The sequence below is a fragment of the Barbatula barbatula genome, assembly GCF_947034865.1.
Source record: "Barbatula barbatula genome assembly, chromosome: 21".
Classification (NCBI taxonomy): domain Eukaryota; kingdom Metazoa; phylum Chordata; class Actinopteri; order Cypriniformes; family Nemacheilidae; genus Barbatula; species Barbatula barbatula.
This window is the reverse complement of record NC_136784.1, coordinates 3,021,772-3,039,431: the sequence shown is the minus strand read 5'-3', so window position 1 is coordinate 3,039,431 and position 17,660 is coordinate 3,021,772. Positions and strand designations below refer to the sequence as shown.

At 40.7% G+C, this 17,660-nt stretch overlaps 1 protein-coding gene across 1 annotated transcript; it reads left to right on the top strand.

The window, feature by feature from the left end:
• The first annotated feature begins 678 nt into the window (after positions 1-678).
• atp1a3a (ATPase Na+/K+ transporting subunit alpha 3a) lies at positions 679-17,226 on the top strand. Its single transcript, XM_079485183.1, has 21 exons — positions 679-938; positions 5,144-5,257; positions 5,556-5,615; positions 6,479-6,682; positions 6,801-6,914; positions 7,297-7,431; positions 7,556-7,673; positions 9,353-9,621; positions 11,295-11,493; positions 11,605-11,849; positions 12,075-12,267; positions 13,084-13,396; positions 13,670-13,820; positions 13,987-14,155; positions 14,270-14,424; positions 14,525-14,648; positions 14,764-14,909; positions 15,498-15,628; positions 15,775-15,876; positions 16,023-16,114; positions 16,238-17,226. The coding sequence occupies exons 1-21, from the start codon at positions 933-935 to the stop codon at positions 16,264-16,266; spliced, it is 3,069 nt and encodes a 1,022-aa protein (XP_079341309.1). The 5' UTR covers positions 679-932; the 3' UTR covers positions 16,267-17,226.
• The last annotated feature ends 434 nt before the right edge of the window (positions 17,227-17,660 follow it).

Genomic DNA, 17,660 nt, shown 5'->3' with positions numbered 1-17,660 from the left:
CCAAATTTTTTGGAATCGGGTTTGTATTTAGGAAATCTTTTGATGCATATTTACCAATAATTGAAATCATTTATAACAGTTCATACATTTTAATATTTTTCTTAAATATACACACAGTATTGCAACAATCCATTCTCTTCCCTTCGTTTTATTACTCTGTGCTTTTTCCATTCATTCCGTCTTGCCTGCACACCCACACACAGATTTGAGATTCAGCAAGTTGCAGGGCTCAGATAACACCGTTATATTGGATAATCTTTGGGAACATGTGCTGAGAATCAAAATAAGTTTGGCAGGGCTTATGGGTGTTTCGCGGAGTGAAAACACATCACAACGTTAAGAACATTTATTTTGAATAGGACTTCGTGTATGCCTCCGCTCCGCTAGATATTATAAAGAATATGTATGTATATGTATTTACAGAGTATCGTGTGTACATTGTGGGTCATTTAAAAACACCATAGTATTACCATTGGTCAACATTTTTCTGTGAAATATTTTGTGATGCCTTAGTCTGTGCATTGTGCAATAGGTGATGTTTAGCAATTGAGCTAAATACATTTCTTGCATACTTTAAATAATCATCCCCTTCTGAAGCATGCACAAGGCGTCCACTGAACTACTTTCACAAGCGGACTGATACGCGGTGTGTACCGCCGCTTCTGTCACTGGGGCGGAAGGACAGTGAAGCCATTAAATCAAAAGCAGCCGCATGCACAACCGATGCAGCTTGGCCCATTCTTTATGTTTTTCTTCATGTAGACCCAGTGCATTATTATACATGAGAACCGCAAGTGTATATAGCTTTAAATACACCGCTATACGTCCATTAGAAAAGGCTCGCTGAACGCTGCCTATATCGTTATCCGCTTTGATTCTTCGCTCCACTTTAACGCAGTTTAATAGACGGAACACCGACCGACGGCTCCAAGATGGGGGTAAGAATCTCCGTTTAACATTGTGAATGGAATTCATATTTAAAGCATGTTTGGGCCTTTTTGAGCATGAAAACGTCCGTATGTGATGATGAATACCTTATTATATGATGCACAATTGTTTCACGTGCATTGCCCCGCACTGTTAATGGCAAGCAAATGTTTATCGGTACGTCTTGGGGCATCGTAACTCGAATGCCCGTGCAAACATATTTGACATTGTGAAATAGATGCTCGACCACATCGGAGGCTTCGTGTCTGCAGCGGCAACGTTGCGTCACGATCCCTTTAAACAAAAACGTGAATTGAAATCAATCGATTGGCATAATGTGTATTATTGACGTCATATGTTTGCCACTGAGATTTTTCTAATGTCAAATATAGACGCACATATCCTATTCATTTAAACGACGATCAATTTGTTAATATTTCTTAATTAAAAGTTGCTTTGATTTTATGATTCCGAGATGATCTTCACGTCAACAGCGTCTGCGCAGAATTTCGATCAGTCCCCTAAATGAAAAGGCGTTCACCGCAGATGGGGCGGGGGCGTGCGGATTTGGGATGACTGCATCTGGACCGACTCCTTACGCATCGACCGCCCAACAAAAAAAACTTGTTGGGAGTCAAAGAAACGCTTCGGCACAATAATTAAACATCGGTCAAACGAACCGCGCACATCTGCGTCAAAACGGATGTCTGCGGGTCCCATTCGGAACGTGTCAGATTTAGCGTCACACCGAACGCCTCCGAGTCGTGTTATTTTGCGACCTTGCCGTGACCCCAAACTTACATCTGAATTCCTTATCAAGAGAGACTAACCAGTCAAAATAAATGGCGATGCCGTGACGCGCGCTCAGCCGTATGGAGAGGCGCGAGGCCACCGCTCCCGTCAAACGACGGTTCATCTTTGCGGCCTGAATATAATCTGCATAGCGGGTTCTATGTCGTTCTAACCTGCTGACGTCGGTGGTCATGTCATGAACAGCGTCAAACCGCGAACTGATCAATGAGAGGAAACATGGATAGCGATTGGTCCATTCTGCGCCGAGTGCGGGGTCGATTTCCCACGCGCTTTTGATCGATTGGTCTACGACTGGAGAGACTATGACTGGCAAGATGGAACCTGAGTGTCTGATGGTTAGGTAACATCAGGTGGTTACCTGGTGTCACCTTGAGGAGGCATTGTGGCTCAGGTGCACTGGTTAGGGACTAGGCTACTAGATACACGTTTCCTGGAGGGTTTGGACTCACACTACAATTTAGCAATTTTGATAGTACACATTGATGTGCATAATGTTCTGCATGCATGAAATTTCCCAATAACCTACTAAAAAGGTGCAGTTGTGCGAACAAACCGGACCTGCGTTGTTTGCATTTTGAATGTGGAGTTGGGATAGGGTGCAATGTGCAGTTGCCCGGGGTCACCATGTGTCAAGCAGCGAACCTCTCGTAGGAGGCTCAGGGGCGTGAGGTTGTCAGCAATTAGAATGACGTGAATGTTTTTTGGAGGGCGACTCTGATGCCTTTGGGACTGGAGCCCGTCTGTAGGTTTCAAGGAGACTACAGGTGTTTACAATAGCAGAGGTGTCTTGGAGACGCGGTGTGTGACGGGCCATTAAATCTTCCGGGGTAACGTTACGTTCAGCACTGGTATTTGAGATTTTGTGACGTCTTCCACCGTTTTGTTTTGAGAAAAAAATATTTTTATATCGATTCACTTGCTAAACCGATTTGTATGTTGCATGGTTGATGCATCAGCACATTACCAGTCTGTTGGGTTTATGCGTGTGTTTAATGATTCACCGTTTGGTCGGTTGTGAATAATGTCTTATAATAGCTGGTTGTGTAATGGACGCCGTTCGATAGCTCATTCTCACTTGGTGATGTTTGCACATGTGTAATTGGTGGTTTGCACATGTGTAATTGGCGGTGGTTGAGGAGATTCCTCCCTTCAATGTAAAGCGCTTTGAGTGCCCAGAAAAGCGATGTATAAATGTAACGAATTAATTAATTATTTCCCGAGGTCAGATGCAGCCAAGCTTGCAGACAGGCTACCGGTCAATTTGCTGTAGTTGCCAGCATGATGTCATATCCTGTGGGACCCTCAAGGTCAGCCAGAAAGCTGATTTGATTGGCCCTAAAATGTCGATAGCATCTGTTTGTTCCCTGTCAAGGTTGGTTTCCTACAGTATGTTTAGCCGATCACAGTGACCAGGATTTGACCGCTGTCAGTGTGCTTCGATAAAGCTCCATGTATTGAAACTATTGAAAGCCAAGGATTATGACGTTATAGCTAAAGATTAGTTTATATATGAGAAGTGAGATAAATGTTGCATAGTAGGTAGAATCTCAAAAACACATTCCCTTTTTTAGATTCTCATGACTGATCATAGTAAATTATAGTAATACAGTAGAAATCTACTTAAATAGCCAAATTCAAATAGGATTATGAATTTTCAGTCTTGAGTCGTTTATGTCCACCGAGTATGTGTAGCCTAAATCAAACACCCACCACACTTTTACCATCATTTCATCATTCCTAGTGCTATGTGGTACACTTTAACATTTAATTATCCATTTGGCTTATGGGATCCTGGGCCTCTTGTCAGCTTTTATACATTTTTAGTTATGTATTATTGTCTTTTTATTTTACGATTTAGCTATAAGGATCTTCTTTTCTCATGCACATTGTTAATACACTTTAGTGTGTACACTACACAGTGTGTCTCCGTCACCTCATTAGATTAAAGACTTGGACAGCGATAGAAAGAAAATCTGTTTGTCAATCTCACACGCAACCGTGTTTCAACTACCAACAACCGTTTTGTTCATATCTTACAGTATATATTAATTCTGTCATAATTCATCCTCTCCTTATGTCATTCAATAGCATTTGGTCGTTATTGAAAGGGACAGTTCACCCCCCAAAAAAATCCTCATCATCATTCACACACGCTCAAGCTAAATGTCTTTGCTCTTATGAACACAGAGAAAGACGTTTGGAAGAGTGCATGTAACAAGTTCTTGGCCAACATAGACTAGTACCATGAAAAAATGTTCCTGAAACATTTGTTCTCGTCTGATGTCGGGGTGACGGTGACACGAGAGCGCACAAGGATGTTTTTGAAAATGAAAATACAGCAAGGACACAGTGTACTGTTTATAGGGCCGCTCTGTCATATACACTTGATTAGATGTACAGGATGTTAGATATGAAATAGCAGGTGTGAATGAGGATGAGACAATATAAAGAGTATATAATGAGTTAATAGGAGCATTTGAATGTATGAAGAGGTGTAATAGTGTAGAGAGAGAGAGCAGGATTACGTTTGTTCAGTAGGTTAATCCAAATGGTAGTAAACAGTCTTAATCCTACATCACTATCTCGACCAGAGGATATAAAGAGGGAACCCTTGACAGATGGTCAAACTGTTTTAGCACACTGGCACAAAGACGTCACAAACTTGGTCTTTTTTCCATTTGTTTCGCAAGTTTACTGTTTACAGATTTTTGGGGGAAATAAAACCATGCAAGTAAATAAGAGTGCAAGCTATTTTTAATGCAGATTGAAATTTAATGCAGAAAGAATACAACATTGAATCCATCTGCTGTACATAAAGTTACTAGTCATTGTGTGACAACCTTTATGCAGAAGCATCAGAGACTTTTAATGCATAGCACATTAAAGTCTTTATGTCCTTGTGTATCGTGATGATGGATTTGATCGTAATGCCTTCTGGTTGCGTTTGCAAGCAAAAATAGGTCACACTTGGCACATCAGGGGATGCCACATCAATGAAAAGCACTAGCGTGGAATTAAGCGCAGTGGACCCCCCTTAATGGATCTCACACACACCGCCCCCATGTCCTTCACAGGGTTCCTGGATAAGCTTTGCGGTTACAAAGATATTCAGAGTTATGAATGAGATATTAGCCTACTGTGTTTTTATTGTATCGTCGTACAATAGTAATGCCTGCATCAGACCTGAACATAATGCAATGTCTGGCAGTTACGTATTGTCAAAGTTTCAGATTGATGCAGATAGAGACCGGCAACGGATGTTTTTTAAATTTCAGCTAAAAAGAATATAATAGCTCAATTTGATTTTCCAAACTTTTCCAAAAGCATTATTCAACAAGCTATTGCATTGCTATTTTATAATTTAGACAAACTACTTACGGAGTCTGAAATCTTGTCTATTCAGTATGGACGGTCAGACAGTTACCGCGTGGCGACCACGCAGGACAAGGATGTCAAGGAGTCACCCAAGAAGAAGGCGAGCAAAGATTTGGATGACCTAAAGAAAGAAGTACCACTGGTGAGACAGACACACGGGCACATTAAAACATGGTCAAATGTAAAGCGATTCACATAGCTGTAAGCCTTTCCCGGGCAGCGATGGAAAATATCAGATGATATCTGCAGACATGCGATCATCAGATCATCTTCAGTACAGAATTGTACAGAAAAGTTACGTAATGTACTCAAATGATCTGGTCCTCGTGACGTTGTGTCTTTATTGCCCCGCATCCGTTATTCATGCAATTTTAGACTCTTTGAAACTAAAGACATGTTCTTATGTACTGCGCATATTTACATGAATGTTTTTTTTCCAGACAGAACATAAGATGTCGATTGAGGAAGTGTGCCAGAAGTTTAACACTGACATTGTGCAGGTGAGTTTCTCAGATCAGCAGTGTAAAGACAGATCAGACCTTTTAACTCGACTTTAAAATGTCATGTTATACAGATAAAGCTTTTAATATTCAGCTATTTATAAAATCCTTTTTACAGCAACAGACTAATTTCATTCTGAGACCTTCAGAAGTATTGTGGAAGCAACAAGTTTCTTAAAGGAACTGTTCACGTGACAGCCGTGGAAAAAATACATTTCTTTAGTTTTTCTAAATTTACTATTTGTAGGTATGCATTTAAGTATTTTCATTCTGTAAACTACTAACAATATTTTCAAATGTCAAATAAAAATGTAGGTCTTGTTAGCATTTATTTGCAGTAAATGAAACTGAAGAAACAGGTCAAAATAACAGAAAATATGCTTTATTTTTTCAGACCTCTAATACTGCAAAGAAAACAAGTTCATATTCACTTTTCAGCAACAGGAATATGTACATGTGAGGTACACGTATTTAGGAAAAGTAAAACATTTTGTGATAACCTGTTTATCACAGTTTTCATGTGTCTTGTCATGCTGTTGGATGACTTTGTCACTCCTGAGGTTTGATTTTGTCAGAATTCAATAGACACTGGACTGGAAATCTAGAAATGCTGATTTGATAAAAATGTATAATGGTTTCTTAATTTTACCATGTAAAATACATGTAAAAACAATAGTATTGTGTTGTTTAAAAATCAATTTGAAATGTTGCAGTATTTTTGATCACACTTTAAAGTCTAGACAGGTGTGTGATAAGTTACTATCGCCCTCTAGTGGCAGTGCATTGTCGATGTGAATTTCACAGGACCCCTGAAACGATCCCCCCTGTCTCGTTCTATTCTCTGACTCTTATTCCTTCTAAAGGGTTTGACCAACGCTAAAGCTGCAGAGTATCTCGCTCGTGATGGTCCCAACGCTCTAACCCCGCCCCCCACCACCCCGGAATGGGTCAAATTCTGCCGACAGCTCTTTGGAGGCTTCTCCATCCTGCTGTGGATCGGAGCTATCCTCTGCTTTCTGGCCTACGCCATCCAGGCTGCCACGGAGGACGAGCCTGCCGGAGACAATGTGAGAACTCGAATATCATTACAACACCACATTAAATGGAAGGTCAGATAGGTGAACCTTAATGTCATCGGAAAGATGCTGGATGCTAACTTGCTCTCCGTTCATCTCCTTTCTCCAGTTGTATCTGGGCATCGTGCTGTCCGCTGTGGTCATCATCACTGGCTGCTTCTCCTACTTCCAGGAGGCCAAGAGCTCAAAGATCATGGAGTCTTTCAAGAACATGGTCCCCCAGGTACAGCACACAACCTCCTCTGATCCAATGCAAGCTGGACTGATGTTTAACCACATTCCAGTCCTAATATACTCTGAATCCAATGGAAAAGGAAGACAAAACTGTTTGTTTTGAATGTAAATATCACAAAGGTGCATGCATTTTTATAGCTGTCGATTTCTCGCCTTCGAGGAACGATAGACACAATATAAAGCTAAACAAGCAACATTACTGAAGCACTTAAATCATCTTAATCTCCTGTTTGCTTCTCTTCTCGTAATCCTCATTATCTCCTACCGTTGAGATGCTGAACCCTCATGAGTTTATTAATACTGCTCTAATCTCTCCGTCACCCGCACAAGTCCTAACAGGTCTTAACTTCTGCGTGTCTGTGATCCCACAGCAAGCTTTAGTGATCCGCGAAGGAGAGAAGCTGCAGATAAATGCTGAAGAGGTGGTGGCCGGAGATCTGGTGGAGGTGAAGGGAGGAGACAGGATCCCTGCTGATCTCAGAGTCATCTCTGCACACGGATGCAAGGTTCCTATACACCCGTGCAGCCTGTTTATCATATAGATAGATCACATGTGATGGACAAATACACGGAGAGACGGATTGATTGAGCTTGAAAACATTAGAATGAATACTTTTTATTATTTTCTAGGTCGACAACTCCTCCCTGACTGGTGAATCGGAGCCCCAGACCAGGTCACCCGACTGCACCCATGACAACCCTCTGGAAACCCGTAACATCGCCTTCTTCTCCACCAACTGCGTTGAGGGTACGGTTGTCATGGCAGCAGCATGGCTGATCCATTTTGTCTCCTGCACGACATTATCTTTCTTTTTCTCCATTTTTAATGTCGTCTTCCTCTCGGATCGATTTTGGATTTTTCAGTCCACCCTTATCTGTCTTTTCATCCTGGTCATTTTTGCCCAAAACAGCCACAGTGGAAAGATGTTGTCATGACAACAGGCTCTCACTTTTGCGATGCCCACACGATTGCTCACACCCTCCCTTTCACTGTATTTTCCACACATTTCTTACGCTTTTACTTGATCTAGCTCTTACTGAATTACGGCTAAACACCTACATGACTATTTTACAATGACAGTCAATTTCTTCTCCTCAGTGTTTCGTAAGTTGGTTATTAAAAAATCATTCTGTTTTTTGGGTCATATGGTTTATAAACATTACAGATAACAAATCCAACCAATGTATCATTAGAATGAAAGGTGTTTATCACAGGATTCATATGTGATTTGCATTCCCCAGTTGAAATGCAACCGCCTCAGCACGTCACTTGAGCGATGCTGTTGTTTTGATAAGTTGTGACAGGTTGCATATGTTCGTGACTCAGACAATGCTCTTCAGAATGTTATGGCTAGAAGGGATACAGCGACCTCAACTGGGCATGAGCATCAGTTCAATACCGCATCAGTTAATTACCATTTTTTATTATTGTAAGGTTAGGTTAGGTTTAGATGTAGGCGTAGGCATTAGCTAATGTAATTTATTGTAATTTTATGGCGAGATTTCGCATCACTTCCGGTCATCGCTGTATCCCTTCTAGCCCTCCCCTTCAGATTTGGACTCCACCATAAGTCTCTTCTTCCCTCTTGTGGTAGATTGAGGGGTCTACACCTATGCTTGTCTTTCATAGCCCTACTGGACAAAGTGCTTCATGAATTGAACCAAGCAATCAAATTAATAGCTATCATGGTTCTCAAGTGTAAAGGAAAAAGTAGGAAAAATAAAAAGAACAGTAAATGATACTAGTAAATGAATACAGTCGCGGAAAAAAAAGAGACCACATTTTAAAGACCATATTCAGTTTTTCTGAATGTATGATTTATCTACGTATGTTTAGGTAAAATTATAATTTTCGTTTCATTCTGTGAAATACTAACAATATCTCCCAAATTTAAAATAAAAATATTGTTTCTGTATGCATTTTGTAAACGCATTTATTTGCGTGAGAAACAAATAAAAACTGGAGAAACAGGTCAAAATAACAGAAGAGATGCTCTGTATTTTTACAGACCTGCAAAGAAAAGTACATATTCACTTTTAAGCAATACAACAGTAATGTTTCTACATGTATTTAGGAAAAGTTCAACACTTATTTTTATGTGATAACCTTGATTTTTTTGATCAGTTTTCATGTGTCTTCCTCATCGGAATCATTGCTGTTGAATGCTTTTGTCGCTCCTGAGGTTTGATTTTGTTGAAATTCAACAGACAATTAACTGGAATGGAGACGACACATCTAGAAATGCTGATCAAATGAAAATATGGAAAGGTCTCTTATAGTTGTTTTGTCAGAAACCTATTTAGTCAGAGCTTATATAAAAGGGTTGGAATTAATCAATTAATAAATACATTTAAACATGTTCTCTTTGTCTAACAGTCAAATTTGAACGTGATGCTATCACCATAGTAACCGTACCTCTTGTGCAGGTACCGCTCGTGGGATTGTCGTCTGCACCGGCGATCGCACCGTCATGGGCCGCATCGCTACTCTGACCTCTGGCCTTGAGACCGGGAAGACCCCCATCGCCAAGGAGATCGAGCACTTCATTCAAATCATCACAGGCGTGGCCGTGTTCCTCGGCGTGTCCTTCTTCATCCTGTCAATCATCCTGGGCTACAGCTGGCTGGAGGCTGTCATCTTCCTCATCGGAATCATCGTCGCCAACGTGCCCGAAGGACTCCTGGCAACCGTGACTGTGAGCATACTGTGTTTCTCCCTCCTCATATTCTGTTTTTGCTCTTTGTTAGTCTGTCGTGTGAATTTCGTATGCGTGTTTTGTCTGGTGTTGTGCTCTCTATGTTTGTTATTATTCATGAGAATTTGTGAGTTTATGTGCGTGATTGTGTTTTTTTGTCCACGGGCGTGTTTTGAATGGAATATTAATGCGCTGCTTGCTACTTTTTAAAGTGTGTCAAACAGTATGCAGACTGCGGCAACATTACACAATTTGATGATGCCAGCCGGATCAGGTCACAGGATTCCGGCTTTGATTCGGGGCTCATGCAGCGCTGTAGTATTACCAGTAGCGCATTCCAAACACACCCCATGCGTCTGTACGCCATGCGTATCTGTTACCTGTACTGTACTTGTGTAAACCTGTAAAGTTCTGTATTGATCAGTGTAACTGTGTCGTGGCTTCTCGTCTGTGATGATGTGTCAGTTAAGGCTTAAGTAGTATAACTATATTCCCTCTCTCAAACCGTGTGTATCTGTGATGCCGACTCTATTTCTGTCTCTCTGTGTTTTCTCTTTCCTGTGTTCTTTTACAGACACCTACTGTTGAAAGCCTAGGCCAATATGACAATCTGAGAAAGTATTACACTGTGATATCTCTAGTCGCCTTTGCAAGCTAGCAGCTGCCAGATAGAATGGATTGGCACCCTTATAGATAGAGACGCTCGCTGTGCTTGGCTGTGCATGGGGGCTTAGCATGCGCCCTCTGGCTGTGCCACAAAACTAAGGCCTGAAACATCATCTACGCATGTGTGTGAACACGCAGATTGTTATCTATGAAGATGTGTACGGAGGCTATTTATTATGCAGAACATATTAAGGTTTTTGGAGATGTCACGCAGCCTGCCTATTTGACCTATTTTGACATCATTTGACAGATGAATTCACATGTCTTCATATGTTCCGGTATGTGACTTTTTCTTCTGTGAAACACAAAAGAAGATATTTTGAGAAACGTCTTAACTTTCTTAAAATCCTCAAAATAAAGAAACTTAAGAGCATTAAGAATAAAAAAAAAGAAAAATAACATCAAATCCTTAACCTTTCTAAAACAGATTTTCAAAGGCACTACTGTAAGTGACAGATGAATTCACATGTCTAAAGTCCTTCAGTACCTGTATGTGACTCTTTATCCTGCGAAACACAAACGAAGATATTTTGAGAAATGTCTCTGCGGTTTTGTGACTATATAATGGAAGTCAATGGGTCTGTGTTTTCCAACATTCTTCAAAATATCTTGTTTTGTGTTCTGCACAGGAAAGACAGTCATTCATGAATATCATGAGGGTTGAATACATAATGACATCATTTTTTTAGGCCGAACTGTGCCATTAAGTATGTAATGCAGGACTTTACATTTATAACGCATCGGTCAAGGGTTCACGTCTGTGTTTTTCTACAGTAGAATATGTTTCTGGCCTCACTCTCTCGCTTTCTCTATTTGTGTTTTGGCTTTTCTTTGCAGACCCTCTGTTTTAACAATCTGTTATATTAATGCACGACTCTGCATTGTGCCACGACAACAACCTGTCGCTTCACTAAGATTTGGCTTTGTTCTCTTTCCTTTCAACTTCTGTCTCACCCACGCGTTGGTATCTCTTCTCCTCGGTTTCCGTCTATCTTTCTGGATCTCAGGTGTGTCTGACCCTCACGGCTAAGCGTATGGCTCGTAAGAACTGCTTGGTGAAGAACCTTGAGGCCGTGGAGACTCTGGGATCCACTTCCACCATCTGCTCGGATAAGACCGGCACGCTGACGCAGAACCGCATGACGGTCGCTCACATGTGGTTTGACAATCAGATCCACGAAGCAGACACCACTGAAGATCAGTCTGGTGGGTGGGCAGACAGACAGTGAACATTGTATTCAAAGGAATATTATTGCATAAAACATCCAATTTATGTCGAACTGTGTTGTACTGAACTGTGATCTCTGTCTGTATCAGGTGCATCTTTTGATAAGAGTTCTGGGACTTGGTTGTCTCTGGCCCGTGTGGCAGCACTGTGTAACCGAGCCGTGTTTAAGGCGGGTCAAGATGTTCTGCCAATCCAAAAACGTGATGTCGCAGGCGACGCCTCTGAGTCCGCCCTCCTCAAGTGCATCGAGCTGTCCTGCGGCTCCGTCAAAGCCATGAGGGAAAAGTACAAGAAAGTGGCCGAAATTCCCTTCAACTCCACCAACAAATACCAGGTTCCTTGTGAATATTTTACATCTGGTGAACCTTAAATTAAAAAAGGAATTATATCCGTCCATAAATCAAGCATTGAATTTTGAGTTGATTTAAAATCCCTTCAATACAGATTCAGTTGTGTAAAGATGATGGTAACTGATGCTGAACAAACAAAAACAGCTCTTTAACAAAATATCTTGTCATTTAAACTCATTCTCGTGTGTTTTGATGTTTTTATAAACCAGCTATCAGTACATGAGATGGATGAATCTAGCGAGAATCATTACCTGTTGGTGATGAAGGGAGCACCAGAGCGCATTCTGGACCGCTGCTCCACCATCCTGCAACAGGGCAAAGAGCAGCCGATGGACGAGGAGCTGAAGGAGGCTTTCCAGAACGCTTACCTGGAACTGGGAGGACTGGGAGAAAGAGTGCTGGGTAAGAATGATTTAGTTGTTTTAGTCAAATATGACTTTACCAGGCCTGCCAAAAGTAGTGATTTGAATTTCTACCTTTTATTATAAACAACGTTTTCACGTTTTAAATATGTTTTCTTCTGTATATCAGAAGAAAAACTACTTTTCTTTGACATTCTTTGACATAAAAATCTGAGTTTACAGAAAAACACAGAATAAAACACTTGGTGGCTTCATCTGATTATTTAGTACGCCTGGGACATAGTTATGGGTAGAGGGGATTGGGTTGGTTATTATTTTAAGGTTATCACCCCTTTTTTGTTTGCCTTTTTGATTTTGATTTAATTCGAAAATAATCTTTAGCTAGACAAAAACTAAATTGTTATTTTTAATAAACTATAATTTGTTTAAAACTCTTTTTTGTTGTCCGCCGCCCTGTTTATGTTACGGGCTTTAACACGAGCCAGACCGTAACAAGATCCTCAAAACCTTAAAAATAGCATCAGATCCCTAAAACCTAAAAAATCGAACTTGGTTAAAATCCTCAAAATAAAAAAATTCAGAGCCTTAAAATGAAAAAAAAAAAAACATTACAGCATCAAAGCTAAAAAATGAAAAGTAGCATCAAATCCTTAACCTTAAAAAACACAGATTTTCAAAGGCTAAAAATATCACACCCTCAAAATCTAAAAAAGTTTTTATCATTTTTCTAAAAATATTCAGATAATTTTTTAAGGCCTAAGAAAACCCATCAGGCTCTTAAAACCATCAGAAGCCATCAGATCATAATGAACATGACTGAAACTTAAACCAATGAAACTGTATCTCCTCCATCCAGGTTTTTGCCACCTGTTACTGCCCAATGACAAATACACCAAAGGATTCGCCTTTGACACGGACGACATTAACTTCACCATAGATAACCTGTGCTTCGTGGGTCTGATCTCTATGATTGACCCTCCTCGGGCAGCTGTACCCGACGCTGTGGGCAAATGTCGCTCAGCTGGTATCAAAGTCATTATGGTGACCGGTGACCATCCAATCACGGCCAAGGCCATTGCTAAAGGTGTCGGCATCATCTCTGAGGGGAACGAGACGGTGGAAGACATTGCCGCTCGGCTTAATATTCCCGTCAGTCAGGTCAACCCCAGGTAACGTATGGAAACACACTGACTGGGTAGATAATATAATCCAGACAACCTGTGATGTTTAAAGACTGAAAGATATTAAGATTCTTTCTGAAAAATTGGTGCACAATCTCATTTCAAGATAATATCATATCAAATATTTGTATTTAGTGTTTTATCTGTGCGATGAATGCAGGTGTACTTTTGTGTCGTACTGGTATGAGATTTTCCTGGTTTCCATTCGAGGAAAGAAGTTGAATCCGTTTTCTATCCGACATAACATACCTGTGTTCTCAGGGACGCCAAAGCCTGCGTGATCCACGGATCAGACCTAAAAGATCTCTCGCAGGACCAGATGGATGAAGTGCTGAAGAATCACACAGAGATTGTGTTCGCCAGAACCTCTCCACAGCAGAAACTCATCATCGTGGAGGGCTGCCAGAGACAGGTGCGCACACACACGTGTACCTCTACTTACACACTGTTAATAATGTCCACGATAGACTTACAAATTCTTTATGGAATCCAAATGTAGTCTTACAAAACTGATTATTAAATTCTTAATGGAACGAAATGGATTTTTTCAGTACTGAAATGTTTTCATGGGTTCTTAGGGTGCCATTGTGGCTGTGACCGGTGATGGAGTGAACGACTCTCCCGCTCTGAAGAAAGCTGACATCGGCGTTGCCATGGGAATCTCCGGATCAGACGTCTCCAAGCAGGCTGCGGACATGATCCTGCTGGATGACAACTTCGCATCAATCGTTACTGGAGTCGAGGAAGGTGAGAGCGAGAGATACGAAAATATTCAAGTCAATATTTTTACCTGAATTAAAACTTGTGGATTGAGATTTTGACGTAGGTATCATTGAGGTTGAGGTTTCTTTTCTTTCGCAGGTCGTCTGATCTTTGATAACCTGAAGAAGTCCATCGCATACACCCTGACCAGCAACATTCCTGAGATCACTCCTTTCCTGTTCTTCATTTTGGTCAACATTCCTCTTCCTCTTGGAACCATCACCATCCTCTGCATCGATCTTGGCACTGACATGGTGAGGCTCACTTCTTATTTACAAAAATAATGAAAGATTATTCTAGATTCTGTAGTTATGAGGCCTATTTTTGTTGACCAATTATCAATTTCCCTGTCAGGTACCTGCAATCTCACTGGCTTATGAAGCAGCCGAGAGTGACATCATGAAGCGTCAGCCCCGTAACCCAGCCAGAGACAAGCTGGTCAATGAGCGTCTCATCAGCATCGCCTACGGACAGATCGGTTAGTCCAGTGCTACGTATAAAAGTGCTTTTATTTTTGTAAATGTGTCCACTGATCTAAATGAACCACGGTAAAAAGTGACACCTCACTATCTGTCTCCTGTTTGTATATGTAGGTATGATTCAAGCCCTGGGAGGATTTTTCAGCTATTTCGTCATTCTGGCTGAGAATGGCTTTCTTCCCAAGGTGCTGGTGGGCATCAGGCTAAACTGGGACGATCGCTCTAACAATGACCTGGAGGACAGCTACGGACAGCAATGGGTATGTAACATAAATGCCTAAATTACGCTCCGTCAGATGATCAAAACTACACATAACTTTGATTTAACATTAAGAAATATCAAGAGCTAATTCATATTTCCAAATCTTAGCTGTTGATTTCCAGTTTTGTGACATTTATTGTTTTTACGAAGGGCTACAGGAGTTTATTAAGGAGAAATTATATGTATACATTCGAAAAATCTGAATAGACATTTATACCACAGTACATGCTGTAAAACGTTTCAGGCGTTTGTTTAAATGTACTGTAGACCAAAAATATATCCAACATCATGCATGTCTTTTAATACAAAACTAATGAAATGCATTGAATAATGGAGAAAAGACCCAGAATAGATGGGAACTCCTTTAAAACGGTTTAAAAAGCATCTCAGGATCTCAGTGCCAAAACAAAAGCGTGGTTTAGGGGGACTACACTAAAGACGCCAAAATAAAACTTTGGTTTGGACTGATTTACAAACTTTCCACGAACTGCTATTATTCTACAATGTGGGAAAAACATTGTGAAGTAAAAAGGATAAAGAGACTCTAACCTTTGACTAAAATATGAAATCTCTCTCTCTCTTTCAGACGTATGAGCAGAGGAAGATCGTGGAGTTCACCTGCCACACCGCCTTCTTTGTCAGTATCGTGGTTGTGCAGTGGGCTGATGTGATCATCTGCAAAACCCGCCGTAATTCAGTGTTCCAGCAGGGCATGAGGTCAGTACTTCAGTATCATTGTGCCAACAGATATTAAACCTAACACCATTATAAATATAGTACAAAACTATATAAAGATTATAGTCTTTGTCGCTTTAGCTTTTGATTTGTAATGAATGCATGTTTTGCTTGTTTATTCTTTATAGGAATAAAATCCTGATCTTTGGTCTGTTTGAGGAGACGGCTCTCGCTGCATTCTTGTCCTACTGCCCTGGCATGGACGTGGCTCTTAGGATGTACCCTCTAAAGTGAGCACAACGCATTAGTGGCACGCTGACATTCTGATGAAACATTAGGAAACGCACCCAACCTTTGCAGAGAGATTTCAGCAACTGTGATGTGTGTTTACCTTTCCCTTGACTGTACGTCTGTTTCTTCTCGTTTCTTCTCACAGGCCCAGCTGGTGGTTCTGTGCGTTCCCTTACAGCTTCTTAATCTTTGTTTACGATGAGATTCGAAAACTGATTCTGCGTCGGAACCCAGGAGGTAGGATGTTATCACATCGCACATGCACGTTGAGAAACACATTTATCATTTTCGGTAATTAATGATTATTAATTATGGGCAATTTCTCTCTTCTTTCCTGCATTTCTTTGCTGTGCACTCCAGGTTGGGTGGAGAAGGAGACATACTACTAATTTGTCAAATGTTTCGCTCATCGATTCTCTCTCATTTCCTCACGTTCCCTTCCTGCGTCTTTCACTCTGTCTCTCTCTCTTTCTTCATCTTAATCTGTCCATCACTTATCACGAGACCACCAACACAGAAGCAACTACGCTACTTCATCCATACCGATAAAAGAAAATGAGAGGACCAAACAGCCGACGAAAACAAACAAATCCTCTTTTTTTATGTTGATGCCCAAAGACTACAGCTTACAATCTGCCAATATCACCGTTGTGAGGTTTACCGATACTGTTAAACACACTGTTAGCATTTGTAATGGATGTCATAACGTCTCAAAACCCGGCAGCTGTGTTTAGATACCGTCACGGCCTACAGGGACTCCTGTATAAACACTGCCACGATGTCTCTCTGGTACAAATCCTTTTCCATCCTCTCGGATGCAAACAAATAGCCGATTTGTTTCATTTCCATCAGCTCAATGTCGTCCTCTGCTGGGGGAAAAGAATCAAGACACCTGCACCCCGCTGTTCAATTCCCCATCGTTGTTGTTGAAGTGTTGTTTTTACGAACCATTCATAATGTTTTTCTATTTTTTTATGTTAGAAATGTGTCTCAGACACGAGAAAGCACACGGCCACTCTTTCACTCTCTTTATATCTCTCTCACTCCCTCTATCCGTCCCCCTTTATCCCGCACTGCCCCAAACCCCCCCCCCCCCACCCTCCACCTGTCCATCTTCGTCCGTTTGTCTGTTTGTGAACGATGTGATGAAACCTTCCTCCTCTCCCCCCCGCCCGCCCCGTTGCCCTGTTTTCCCTCGACCCCTGTTAAAAAAGAAAATACAATCTTTCTGTGTCCTAGGAAAAAGAGATTTCACTCTGATTTCATCGTTTAAATAAGTGCAGATAAAAGCAATGTTGCAGTGCGTGAAACAACAGGAAAAATGAAATAAAAAAGATGGATCTCACTTTTATCAGCTTGGCGTCAGTTTGTTTGATGTGTTTGAGGACTGGCATGAAATCTTATATATTCATTAATATTACATTTTGTTTTCGTTAATACGCTTTCAGGTCATTGCTTTCAATAACAATATTTAGTCATGTTTCAGATGATAACAAAATTCAGGTCAATAAATGCTTTTGCAGAACTGAAGCGCAGATATTTTTCCCTATTCTTTGAATAAGAATTTTTCCCCAAAATACGTCATTACAATATTGAGGTGGTAAAACTATGCTATCCAGAAATAATATTTTTTTTAATGAAGATGAGAACTGGTTTAACTTCAGATCAACGAAAACTGGATTGATGTATAATTAATTTACCTTTTTTCCACATTGCAGTAATGAACATTTGTGAACAATTTCTTCATGAAATTAATGTCACATTGCAAAAAGTACCAAAACAT